This window comes from Oryzias melastigma, linkage group LG10 (genome assembly GCF_002922805.2).
Source record: "Oryzias melastigma strain HK-1 linkage group LG10, ASM292280v2, whole genome shotgun sequence".
Taxonomy (NCBI): domain Eukaryota; kingdom Metazoa; phylum Chordata; class Actinopteri; order Beloniformes; family Adrianichthyidae; genus Oryzias; species Oryzias melastigma.
Genome location: NC_050521.1, coordinates 12,051,995 through 12,065,577, shown reverse-complemented (window position 1 = coordinate 12,065,577; position 13,583 = coordinate 12,051,995). Strand labels below are relative to the sequence as shown.

The 13,583-nt window shown below is 40.0% G+C and overlaps 1 protein-coding gene across 3 annotated transcripts in view; it reads left to right on the top strand.

Moving 5' to 3' along the window:
* mid2 (midline 2) overlaps positions 1-13,583 on the top strand; it is a 157,026-nt gene that overhangs the window by 80,547 nt on the left and 62,896 nt on the right. For all 3 annotated transcript variants that reach the window (XM_024283792.2, XM_024283793.2, XM_024283791.2), the window contains exon 2: positions 386-1,263. In XM_024283792.2, the coding sequence (XP_024139560.1) occupies positions 442-1,263 (822 nt within the window). In that variant the 5' untranslated portion in view covers positions 386-441. The remainder of the gene's footprint in view (positions 1-385; positions 1,264-13,583) is intronic.

The window sequence follows — 13,583 nt, the reverse complement described above, 5'->3', positions numbered from 1 at the left end:
TCCAGGCCACCTCGAGGGGAAAGACAGCTTGATGTGCTCGCAGCAAAGTACTAAGATTTGAAAGTAAAGTAGGATGACCTGAAATCAATGTTCCTCTTTAGCTGCAGCCTTGTTGTCTTGTTGGTGTACTAGAAATTGTTGTTTGTGTCCAATGTTGAAGGTTGAAGTTAAATGGGGCTAAGGGGTTATAATGGCTCAATAAGTGATGCTGCATAGTTAAGAATCATACTACTATATGGATATCACAACATGGGCATCTTCCTTTGTTTTCTTCACAATAAGAACTCTTATTGGTCACTAACTTATTTGCCTAAAATTAGGCAAAAAATGTATGTGAAGAAGGGGTCTGAGTAAGCTTTTATTTTGTTTTCTTCTTTCTCCTCAGGTACTTGGCCAGCTTCCGTGGGATTTGATGTCTTCTTTAGATTGGTTTCATTGAAGATGGAAACACTGGAGTCTGAGCTGACCTGCCCGATCTGCCTGGAGTTATTTGAAGATCCTTTGCTCTTGCCTTGTGCCCACAGCCTGTGCTTCAACTGTGCTCACCGCATCCTGGTGTCTCACTGCTCCACCACCAAACCCCTGGAATCCATCTCGGCCTTTCAGTGCCCCACCTGTCGCTACGTCATCACGCTGAATCACCGTGGCTTAGAAGGCCTGAAGCGCAATGTGACGCTGCAGAACATCATTGACCGCTTCCAAAAGGCCTCCCTTAGTGGACCCAACTCCCCCACAGAGAGCCGGCGCCTGCAGCCGCAGCGGCCCTACACCGCCACCATTAGCGGTACAATAGCCGGGACGATCGGCGGAGGGGGCGGCACAGGCGGAGGAAGTGCCCGCGGCAGCCCGGCCACCTCCAGCCACTCGCACCCGCACACCAACCACACCAACCACATCAACCACAACAACGCAAACCACAGCCCGGCCATTGTTGTGAAGATGGAGCCCCGGATCAGCTGCCAGTTCTGCGAGCAGGATCCGCCGCGGGAGGCCGTGAAGACGTGCGTTACATGTGAGGTGTCGTACTGCGACCGCTGCCTGCGCGCAACACACCCCAACAAGAAGCCCTTCACCAGCCACCGCCTGGTGGAGCCAGTGCCGGACACCCACCTCCGCGGCCTGACCTGCCTGGAGCACGAGAATGAGAAGGTCAACATGTACTGCTTGGTGGACGACCAGCTCATATGTTCCCTCTGCAAACTGGTGGGGCGCCACAGGGAGCACCAGGTGTCCTCGCTCACAGACCGCTTTGACAAGCTAAAGGTTGGTGCTTGGCTTTAGCTTACCTTTCAACACATAATCAGAAAGTCTTACGTTAATAAAATCTGAGATTAAAAACAAGACGATAATGATGTAGTTTAAAAACCCTATTTTGATAACATATTTGTATACATTTTACTATCTGTATAGACTATTTTCACACCAGCTCTTTTACTAAACAAGAACTACAGAAAGGCTGATCCCAAATACACAGGGGGAAAAAAGAGACAATTAGTGTGGTTTACCAGTAAGAAGGGGCAAAGGGAGATGGAGGCCAAAAGGGAGGGCCGTCATTATAATAGTCGATGAGCTGGCATTCCCTGTGGACACTGAGCTTTCACAAGCTCGGCGCAAAAACTGGGACTGCTGAATAAGGGTGAAAAACAACAGAGGAAGGCCGCCGCCAGTGCTAACTCCACCAAAAAAAAAAAAAGAAGTGCTCAGAGCAGTTGCTGGTTTTAAAACTTTGAGCATGCTCTGTGCACTGAATGTACATGATTATTATTCAGCCTGTTTTATTTAAAGGAAGTGAGACAGAAACGAACAAAGATGGGAAAGGCAAAATATTTAACGCAGAGTTGAGGTTTCAAATGATAAGAAATATGAACACGCTGTAATAAGTAGCAGTGCGTGCTTCCTCGGCTGGAGGGCTGTTCAGATGTGTGGAGACTTGCCAGTTGGAGGATCAGAACTCATGCAATGATTCCCAAGTATGTATGCTGGAGGATAAGGCTTGATGAAAAAACAGGATGACTTGATTTTGATTTATACTGAACTGGACTCATTCTTCTGCAAAAAGAACCAAAACAAAGTCAAAAAGATGATCTTCATTTGTTCTTTGGTGAAAGCATTCCCAGTGGTTTCTTATGATTATGCCATTTTTTTGCTTAAAAAAATGTGTTTAAGGACAGTTTTTGTAGAAGTTCATCAGAAATTAGTATTTGATTTGTGGGCAGGACTGTTATTGTGCTGCAATCCTGCCCCTCTGTTCCCCGCCTCCTTGCTGAGAGCTCTCTGTTTACATGCTCTACTGCTAGCTTACAGTGGACGAATCAGAAAATAATCCTTAATCATCAAAAAAAGCCCACAAGAACATGTTAAAAAAACAAAAAACACGATTTTGATAGTTAAAGATGTCTATTTAGACATGCTATTTCTCTCCCTGTTTCACTAATAACACAGACAAGTTTTTACAGTGATAAAGTGCAAGCGTGTAGGTGTGAGAATATGTTAGCAGCGTGTCAATTTTTGCATTGTTCGTGGTCCCTGTGCAGCAGAAAGGGATCAATCTCATCAGGTCTTGGAGGTAAAACACAGCAGTAATGTTCTCGGCGGCTCAGGAAAATCCTTTTCATCTCGGTGTAAATGCACTCCCACATTCTGTATTATTGATGATTTGTGTTATGAAAACTGTGGCTGTCGCCTGCAGTTTGCAGCACGGCGTCAGCGAAAATTTTCCTGCTCAACACCTCTCGCTGAGTGAACTCACATCAGAGGAGGGTTTATTTTCAGTGGTGTTAGCGACCCTGTTCCCTCCAGCCTGTAGGAGGGTTTACTGTAAGCTGTCTGCCACACACACACACACACACACACACACACACCCCCACACACACTGGCCATGGCTGCCTGTGGTTCTTTTCAGCACTGCCCAGCAAAGGATTTGAACTTTCTGGACTTTGAACATGTCCCAAATCTCTGAGAGTAACCCCATTTCAAGCTCTAGTTGAAGCTAATTTATAGCTTGCCTCCTAGCCTGGTAATTTGTGTTTTTTCTGCTTTTTCTTTTTAAGTTTGCTCTATTACTTCACTATTCAGTCTGACCCTTTAATTGTTTGTAACAAATCTCACTATTGGCTGGTCTTTTTCAATTCTGACGTCAGCTTTTCAAGCTACCATTGATTGGTGAAAAGGATTTCATTTAGCGGCATGTTTGACCTCTGGTCAACCGGTTTAACCTTTGACCTCTTCTTCAATCACCCATCACCTTATTCTCTCTGCTGTGGGTCAGTGGCGAGGGGAAGGCTTTCCTTGGGGAGGCTGATGGAGTAAAAATTACTAACAACTGAGTCAAACGGTTTATGATGTAATCACAACCACCCTTACCCGTCCCTTGAGGCCTGGATTTAGACACCCCTGTGCTAAGACTTAGGGTGTGCACATTTTTTATCTCACAGGCATCAGGTCTTAACATACACTTAAGCCTCGTTTCCACTTTGCGGTCCGGTCTGGTTCAGTATTCTGAGCGTTTCCATTGTGAAATAGACCCATTAAGCGGTACAGAAGTGTACCTCTTGGAGGCCCCCGTCTGTTGTAGGTCCACAGAAAAATAGAACAGAATGGTTGGGGCGATTGGGGCTCTAGCCACCTGTTGACTGGCAGAAAGTGATGACGATATTAGAATGCACCAATAATAGCGCTCATTTAAGCTAACGTTTGTAAGCATTTCCGTTCCTGTTTTACACGATGAAGCAGAAGTAAAGATGTACTTTCCTCAGAGGTGTAGACATGGAGAGGGTGCTACGCTTTGACCTGCTTTAAAATGATGTCTGCTTGAATAAATTCAACAGTTTTTTGTTGTTGTTTTCACTTAATCTGGATTCTCTTTTAGTTAGGAAAGATTGTTTTCACTGCTTTTTTTTTGCTACTTTTAGTTACAAGCTCATTGAAATGTAATTAAGCGTATCTAAAGGGTAGGCTTACTCTCCCTTTTGGAATTTAGATGCACACTCAAGCTGAGAGTCAATTGGTTTTGCATATCTAACTAAAACTGGAAAATGTAAAAGGAAATGTTACAGTTTATTCTGAGGAGCTAGAATGTAATATTGCATAAAAATATATTTAAAAAAGAACATTTGAAGCAGAAGATTCTCCTTCAGAATCTACTGGAATGATATTGATCGTGTCAACGGCTAAAAAGTTAAAGAAGCTGTATTGAAGCGTCACTGATGACGCCTTATGCGTTAAAGGGTTGATCCAAAATTAAATTAAAAAATTGTCTTTCTTTTTCTTTTTTTTGACTGTGTTCTTTTCTTACTTATAAAGCGAGTTACCTAAATCAGCTTGGAGGACCCTGAGGGTTGTAGGTGTGTGTACTTTAGCTTAAAGTGCTAATGAGTTGGCTTTGATGAAAAAGGCCTAAAGCAGAGCTAACGTTCACATAATCCTAATATTATTTGGTCTCCAGCGGCCGTCTTTACGCATATGCGGCATACCATGCCAGGCTTTCCATACTTTCTCCATTTGTTTGTTGTGCAAATTTACATTATGGATAACAAAATACAAAACGTTTCCAAATTAAAATCAGGAAGGACGCTTTGATCCGGTTCGTACCAACTTGCTGTCCTTGAGCTTTACCTTTCTTCAATTCATTTTTCTCCATTTCCTCCAGCTTTTGGCTTTTTTTCTCTGTTTACACAGTGTCTTCCTTCACCCCTTCTCACCCCGAATATCTTTACTCTCCATCCTCTTCAGCTCCTTCAGGCACTCTTCAGCTTTTCCAAGTTGAATGGGCATGTCATGTTCAATCCCTCTCGTCGTTTTTAAACCCAATCTGCTTTGCTTTTTGCAGGAGTGAGCTCCTGTTGTTTGTATTAGCAGAAACACGCTCTTCGGATTCTTTCTATCACATCCATACAGACAGACTGACGATACACGATTCTGTCGACACATTTTTAAAGTAGGTCACACCTGATCTGGTTGTAAATCAATCATTTATAGATATATTTAAAGGAAATGAAAACGCTGCCATGTCAAGGACCTACTCAAGTTAAAAATAAGCGCCCCCAGCTCTGTATTTATCACCAAATTTCCTAACACTTTCCTCTCTTGCTGCATCCATCACTGCCACTAAAATCCTCCCACTTTCTCTCAGTCAAACATCATAATTCCCACCTGCTCTCTGTCAATCTGTTTTTGTCTGCCCTCCTCGTCCTCTTTCCTTCTCATTTGGCTTCCAGCCAGTCTGTCTAGTTTAAACTCTCCTCTGATTCCCTCACGCTGCAGCAAAACCTCACCAGGAGGGAGAGTCACAGATCTACAGTTTGTCGGTGTGTAGCGGCTGTGCGCTGCTAAACGGTGGTCACAGGTTTTTGGGTGATCCCTCCCCCCTTGCATACCAAACAGGAAGTACCTGCTGGGAGAATAGCTATTCTTGCTCTGATACTTTTTTTTAACTTGTTCTTGCTTTATTATTTTTTTCTTTCATATAGAATAATAAATACAAAAACATGTGCTGAATACCCGCCTTCGCCCATCAGTAGCCGGGATAGGCTCCAGCACCCCCGCGACCCCGAAAGGGAAGAAGCGGCCAAGAAGATGGATGGATGGATGTGCTGAATACAGTATACATTTTACAGTACTGTTTTCTATTTTTACTTCCAAATAAATACTTCCATTAGGCAGCAGTAGATGCAGTCTATTTTTTTTATTGCTGTAAAGATTTTGTGTAGTTGTGCTTTAAATTGAAAACAACGGATCCTGAACAAAACTGTTTCTTACTGTCCAAGAATCTGCTTGAATTCAAGGTGCGAAGCACATAAAGTAAACCTAGTTTAGTGTGTGTAGTTTGTACTATTTTTGTATTTTTTTAAGACCAAGTATAATCACATGGCATCAAAATAAAATGTAACAGGACCTGGTTCTTTTAATTCACATTGATTGTACTTCTCTAAACAAAGACACTAATCACTCATCCTTTTTGGTGTTTTTTTCTGTGTAACAGAACATCTAAAAATTTTGAGCTTGATCATTTAATCTTTAACCACAAAAACGATCTCATTCATGGGATTGATGAGTTAAAGGGGCCTCTAGGAGCTGCCACACATCCTCCCCACATTCAGCATCAGTGACTTCTCTAAAATCACGCTGCATTCAGAGCTCCTCAGAGTTCAAACTCTTTTGCAGGCCGATGCCGGGTGATCAGCCTCTATAGAAAATGAGGTTTGGAAAAGCGTTTCACTCCCCTCCTAAGAAAGCTGGTGATGAACAGGCATGGTAAAAAAAAATGGAGTCATGAAATTGTACCTTGATCAAAGCTTACCGCCGACATTTTGGTGAGACTAAAAAAAAAGTGTCAGCTTTTAAGAATTGGCTGTAAAAAATGTCTTCTTTGGATTAACAAACAAATGGAAAACTTTAAAGACATTTACTTCAAATAGCAATTTTTGCAGTGTTTTCACAAACTGTAAAATATTGAGTGATGTTCTTTTATAATAATTTGAACTGAAAGTAAGTTTTAGCTTGGATTGTTAAAAAAGGTAAATGTAGCTCATGTCAGTGCTTTTTTTTATTTCTTAAAAGTCTTAAAACTTTGATCCGTACAGTGCAAAGCGTCGGTGTATTTTAGGTTAAAGCTGGAGGAAGCTGACAGCAAAGCAAAGCTTATAGCTGAGTCTCTGACACTTTGACACTCAGGGAAAATGATTTTTTAATAAGCAGTTTATAAATGCAGTGAGGATTTTTGTGACTTTTCTTCTTCAAGCAAAAATTTTGAAGGAGGCGTTAATTCATAAGAGGAATTAATGGGCAAAAAAACAGTATAGTTTTTAATGTGAATGAACTTAAAACATTAACAATAAAATAAAATGATGGATATAATTACTTTGACGTATGTGCTCTAGCAGTTACTGCTACTTATTTTTAACAAATCACACACAAGTTGTACCTGAGTATAAATCACACCTATACAAAAGAAAAAAAACACACAACTTATATTCCGAAAAATTTCCAGCTCCAACAAAATTAAGTAATTTTTCTCAATATAGATGCAGTGATTGGTCCAAATCGTTTCTACAGCAACCACTTTAGGAGTGAGCTGTCAATCAAAAATGTTCAATGTTCACGGTGCGGGCCAGCAGGCACCACATATTTTTATTGAGGCAGCTGATTGAAAAAACAAAATTCAAAAATTAGGATTATCAAGAACAGAGTAAGAACGGTTATCCTGACAAGTATAATGAAGATGTTGATTTCTCAATAGGAGTCTGTGGATTTTGGCTTCTCTGAACCAGTGGATACTTCCTATTTGAGAACACAAAGCCGGGACGGTCACTCAGTCCAGTTCTCATATATAGTCAATAGCACAGACAGAAAAATGATTAGAAAAATGTCTGTCTGTGTCTTGAGTTATTTTAAATATCAAATACTAATTATCCACATAGGACTGTTCTCCTCATATATCTCTCATCAGCTGCTTTGCTTTGTGGCAGTGACTCAACGGGCAGAACTGCTCAACACGACAGGGATATTTGAACTGGATGTGGAATGTCAGGGCCTGGAATTTCCCCACCACACACACGCACACACACGAATCATTCTTGTGTCACTTTATGTATAAACAGAAAGCATTTTTGAGTCATTGTTTATTTTGTTTGTGTGTGTCCATGTGCACAGACTTCCTATTGTGTGCTGTTATGAAGCAGCCAGATGGCAACAACATGGGAATGTTAGTTTGAACTAATGACTGAACTGTGAGAAGAACGACTTGAACATTTGAAATATGCTTTAAAACGTTGAGTGATTAACATTTCAGTGGCTCATCAAAGCAATAACATTTCCTTCTCATCACTTATACAATTATTCTTGGACTTGTTTATATTGTATATATTTTTCAGTTCAACGTTTTCAGCGTTTGTGGGACACAATCACATGTTCCTTTAAGGCTGGAACTTAGTAGATAAATAAATGCATAAATGACTGCCAGATTCAGCCTGGCTGATTAATTACAACTTGGCTGAAGTATAATAATAAAAAGTTAAATAGGCCTTTCATATTATGCATTCTAATATAACTTAATAATGCAGACTGCATCTGATAACATGCAAAAATGAGCCTCTATTTTTGCTGAATATTCTGTCTGCTCTTGTAACAGCCTCCTTAAATCATAAATAAAACGTTGCTTCAGGTGCTGCATGTAATGTTTTTCAATTTCAGAAGACAGAGCTTATCCTAGTTTTGGCTGCGAGGCTGAGGCTCCCCCTTTTTTTTTTTTTTAGCAGTTTCACTGCCTCAGCTGCTTTACATATAAAACTCTGAATTCTTCTTTGATCAAAGAGCTGAATACTTAAGTGAGTCAGACACTTCAGAGCAGCAAATAAACCCAAAAATACAAGATGAAGGCCATCAGATTAGAGAAGACAGCAACCTTGCCTGTCGGTTTAGCGATCAGACTTGCATGATCTCAAACATCTTTATTTTATTTGTTTCTTCTCCTATTTTATCGACTGACGAAACAATCCCTTTAGACCAGGGGTGGGCAGACGTTTGGTTTGTGGGCCACAAAATGTTCTAAAGTTTGACAAAAGGACCTGGAGCAGATACCTGACACATTTTGCTAATCCACCTCATGAGACAAAGAAATGATTACTGATTTCAAGCTTCAGTTTCCTAAAGTTGACAAAAATTCACACACCTAGAGGCCAAAATCTGCTCCCTGCTTATAACTCACCCCCTGAGGCTATGAGAGACCTCGAGCAGTCATGGCTGCACTCGTCCGTCTGCCGATTTAGCCCCCACATTTGAGCCTTTGATGCTGAGTGCCAAACAGGGGGGCTCTGGGTCCCATTTTTAGTCTTTGGTATCACCAAACTATCAAACCAGACCCACAATATCCCGGTCTCTGGGTGAACTGAGATAAGAACTTTGGAGCAGATTGCACGGCGGTGGCAAGTCCGCTGCTCAGACTCACACCGCGTTCTCCACCAACATGCATCAATCTTTCTTCTTCTGTGGTTTCTGTGTGATGGAGCAACAAAAGATACAAGATAACGAGGGGATGTTGAATCCCCTCCTGACTCTACCCTCCATTAGCAGGCTTGGGACAGACCCAACAGGACACTGGTTTGTGCCCAGTTGAAACACTTTTTTTTTTAAGTCTGTCTTTTTGTTCCATTTGAAATGCTACAATAAAACAGGGAAAACATGTAACAATAAAAGCACAATTGTTCAATAAAAAAATCTGCTTGAATAAAATGCATGTGCAAAAATAATAATAACATGAAAAAGGCCTTCTTTTATTAGTGCTTGTCAGTCAAGCAGCTGCATGTTATGAAACACTTGTATTAAATATTTCTGAAAAGAAAAATCAAATAATGCAAGCTTGTTATTTATTCAAAAGCGCTCTGAAATTAATTTTCATGGGCGTCGCAGCAGTGGTAGCGGCTGCTCTCATCTCTAGCAGCACAATGAGGAACAGCAGTCAGAACATGACTAGAGGGACGCTGTTGGTCTGTTTTTTTTGTTACTTCTGAATGTCTTCAGTCATGTGCTAGCATCACAGGTCTTTAACAGTAAAAGAGCCATTTGGGCTCTCTTTCTACTGATGGAAACGTAGTAGGAGCCACTAAGTCTTATTTTGATACTGCTTTGCATTCATTACAACGCATTTTTTAATAACAAATCTGAATTATGCTTCCTTTATAGCATGAATAAAAGCATAAATATAAAAAGAAACTAGCATTTTCTCAACATGTGAAATTATTTTTTACGTTTTATAGAAGCTCGTTTGATTTCCTTTCAAAATAAAAGACACCTTGTGCCAGACCGGATGATATCAGTGTAACTTTGGATGGCATAAAATAATATGTGCTTTAAACTAATAAAGAATCAGACTTTTTATTAAAGTTTTGCTTAGTATTTGAAATCAGTGTATTCTGGAGGAAGCATGGAGCAAACAAGACCTCTTTAAGTCAGCAGGGATGTAAAAACCTTTACATAGTTTATCTTTGAGCTGCACCTCAGTCACACATTTATTAAGGTAATTAATCTAAATTAAATAAATGCTAATTTAGTAACCCTTACTTGAAAAAAAAATAAGGTTATTTTATTTTTCGTTGGCCAGAGAGCCACTGTGGAGAAGTAAAAGAGCCACAAGTATCTCTGGGGCTGCAGGTTGCAGACCCCTGTGATAGATGCACATTAAAGACCCACTCTGTTAAAAATGACGTTCTTATTGCACTTTTTTTAATAATGGGGGACATAATTAAGAATATAGAAAATTAAGTATTTCTTTATTCAAACTGATGGATAACGGGGAGTGGGGGCGGGCTTACTCCATACCAACATTCCTGCCCACAACTCAGAGGCAAATTTCTGATGAACTTCTGCAGAAACTATGTTCTAGAAAACAACACATATTTCTTTTATTTTGGCTAAAAATGGCATCATCAGAATTAAAAGAGCACTTAGAACTCTTTAAAAAAATAGATCAAAAGATAATCAGATTGGTACTTTAACATGAGTATTTGGAGTTTTATTGTTACATTTCCGAGTTTGTGTATTTTTTGCCCTAAACTAGAAGAAGACTAACATATTTTATTACATGCTTAACCAGAAAACTAAAAACAAATATCTTTAATTTTGATGGCGAATTACAAAAGCACTTTTTATTAATTAAACAAAAAGCAGTTAAACCTCTTTAATGATGCATTAGAGCTAAGCTAACAGGTGCTCTCGATGGACATTTAACATTTAATAATGAAGTTGTCACCATGTCAAATAATTAAACATGTTATCACAGTCAGAGAGAACACTGAACTGAACCCATTTGCATAGTAATTTCCTACTTGACAGTTACTTACAATGCAGCTGTTTCTTGAAGCAAATTCAGCCCCATCACTGTGTGCAGACTGTCCGGGAATGACATCTTGTCTCTGATCACCAGAGGCTGATTTGCATGCAGTAATAAGATCATATGCAGAGAGAGCCCTTATGCATGCAGTGACTCCTGAGTCCTCACACATGTTGGCATTTTGACTAACATCAATGTTTGTTTATTAAGCAAGATTAGCTGCATTTACATAACAATATTCTATGTAATTCTTTGGTTATATTCAAAGTAGTATGGTGTTGGTCTACAAAGATGATTTTTTTAAAAAGCTTTTTTTTTTTTTTTTTTTTAGAAAATGATGTGCTTTAAATTTGACAGGTATGCTTTTATTTTGAAGAATTAAAACGTGAAGTGATTCCTCTATTCTGTGTCAATGAATGGATAAATGCTCAAACGACCCATGTCAGTAATATAAGCCTATTTTGATGTTGTTTTTTTTCTTCTACTCATAGCTACTCATGTGTTGCATTCAGGGACTAATCATAAGTAGGAAATTTAGCAGTGATTTATTTATTTATATATTTTTTAGACATTTTAGTTCAGCCCTTTCCATTTTTTTTTTTTGTCTTTGTTTAACCTTAAACCCAATTTGATCACTGTTTACGTTGCACAGCTGTATACCAGTAAGACAACAGTGTCTTTAGACTTATCCATGAATTAGAACCTTGTATTTCTGTAGAACCTGTTCTTAAAAGCTTATTTTGTAGGGGACTTTGAGGTCTCTAGTAGCAGCAGATGTAGGACTCAAATGTCAGCCCAATAAACTGACCACACAAATATCCCGGATATGCACCTCTCATTTACACAAGCAGGAGACTTAAATATATATACATTCAAGTGTGTTCACACTGGACAAGCAGGGAGGGGCTTCTTCTTCTTCTTTTTCTACTGTTTACTAGTGCATGCCCGCTTAGTGCAAAAATATTGAAGTGGAGCAAATCTCATGACTGAGGTACAAAACGGTGGTCCATTGCTAGCAACCTTGCAAAGCTGGATATAGATTACTGCCATGCCTGTAGAGTAGCCTTGGTTTGTCTTAATGTGAAAAAATTAACACAGATGTTAGACTCGTTGAAGTGTCTGGATTCACCAAAATCCACCAAAAAATAAACCAAATCCACAATTCACTACCAAATCCCTGATTGGTCGATGTTTGAATTAGCTGGCAATGTTTGTTCATTGGCCAAGAGTTTTGTACGTGGGGCCCAATATTGATTGTAAATCTTGCGTAGCTAAGCTAAACTAAGCTGAGTCATGAAAATTGACATTTTTCTATAAATTTCACCCGGTCACTGACCCAAAACATGGGACATCATACACAAACAAAGTGTCTATTTAGGATTGGAGATATTTTATTGCTAGTGGTGCATTCAAGGACCGTGAAAACCCCAGCAGGATTAGCCCTACAAATGGCGACATCTAGTGATCCAGCCCGAGAGTCCAGCTCCAAACAGCCTGGCTCTGATGACCTAGGCCCGGATTAGTCATCGATTTTGACGTACAACCATCCATATCTGGGCAGAGGACATGCCAAGTGGAAAAACTACCTCACAAGGAAACCAGGAAAGCTAATCGTTTAGCGAAACGTTCACATGCTTTTACATAGACCTTTCATTGGAAGTGGCCGCTTGAATGCAGGTGGGAATGTAGCTTAATGTATGTGCACTTCTGATTAATGGAGTGGTTTCCCTCTCTGTAAATGACAAGCTGTAAAGTTGAAGTGTGCACTTCAGGCTGTCATCACAAAGGATTATGGGTGTGCAGTTTTTGATGCCTTTAAAGGCTCGTGGAGATCAGGTTTCCTCCTGCTGTCATTCGTCCTCTTGGTTTTCATATTCTTGTATCCTCCTCTCCCTCCTTACAGCGTTTATATAACTCAACTTGTGTCATATAGAAGTGTTATGAGGCTGCCGTCACATGACTGCAGCTATAAATACACGGCACGGTTTACTGACCTGCTTGGGAGATATTAATTGATAATGCGGAATACGGTAAGCAAAAAAATAAGCACATCAGTTAGGACACAAAAAATGCTTTTTTATCCAGAACTTTTGGGATAAGGAAAAAGGTGTCCACTCTTGATGTAATGATTTTGACACTCGTAGATTTGTTGTTTCTCTTCTTTGTCATTCTATATTCCTGAAGGGTCTGGAAAAAAAAAAAGAAATTCCACAACTGAGGCAGAGATAAAAACAGTGGAGGTGCGAATCTCCCAGCGTGCTCTGCACTGGTCTCAGGCTGACTTTATCTACCATCACATTCAATCTGGCTGAACCAGCAGTCAGCATAAATCTGCCCTTTTATAGAAAACCCCTGCAGTTTTTTACCACTTGCTCATTAAGTGAATTTAAACATTTATTCCTTGAGGTCGGTAGCTGGTGGTGTAGGATTAGAGATTTATGCACTGTTAGAACTAACTAGAACTATTTTTAAACAGGATTTCAAATCTGTCAAAGCTTTTTAGTTCTAGTAAAAAATGAAAAATGTCCCCCTCCTGTGCACCTTCATCCTCTGAAACCATGTCAGTGACTTGACTTGTTTGCAAAATTGTCCTCTTGAGAGAACCAACCTTGTTTGTGCGTAGAAAATTAGACACGAACCCCTCCCCTCAACCAGAGTTTGTCATATCACACTCTGACAGAACAGCGTCTGTAGTCCATGAGCTCAGATTAGTCTGTCCAAGGGTGACAAATAGAAGGCTATAAAGGCGCGCAGCGTC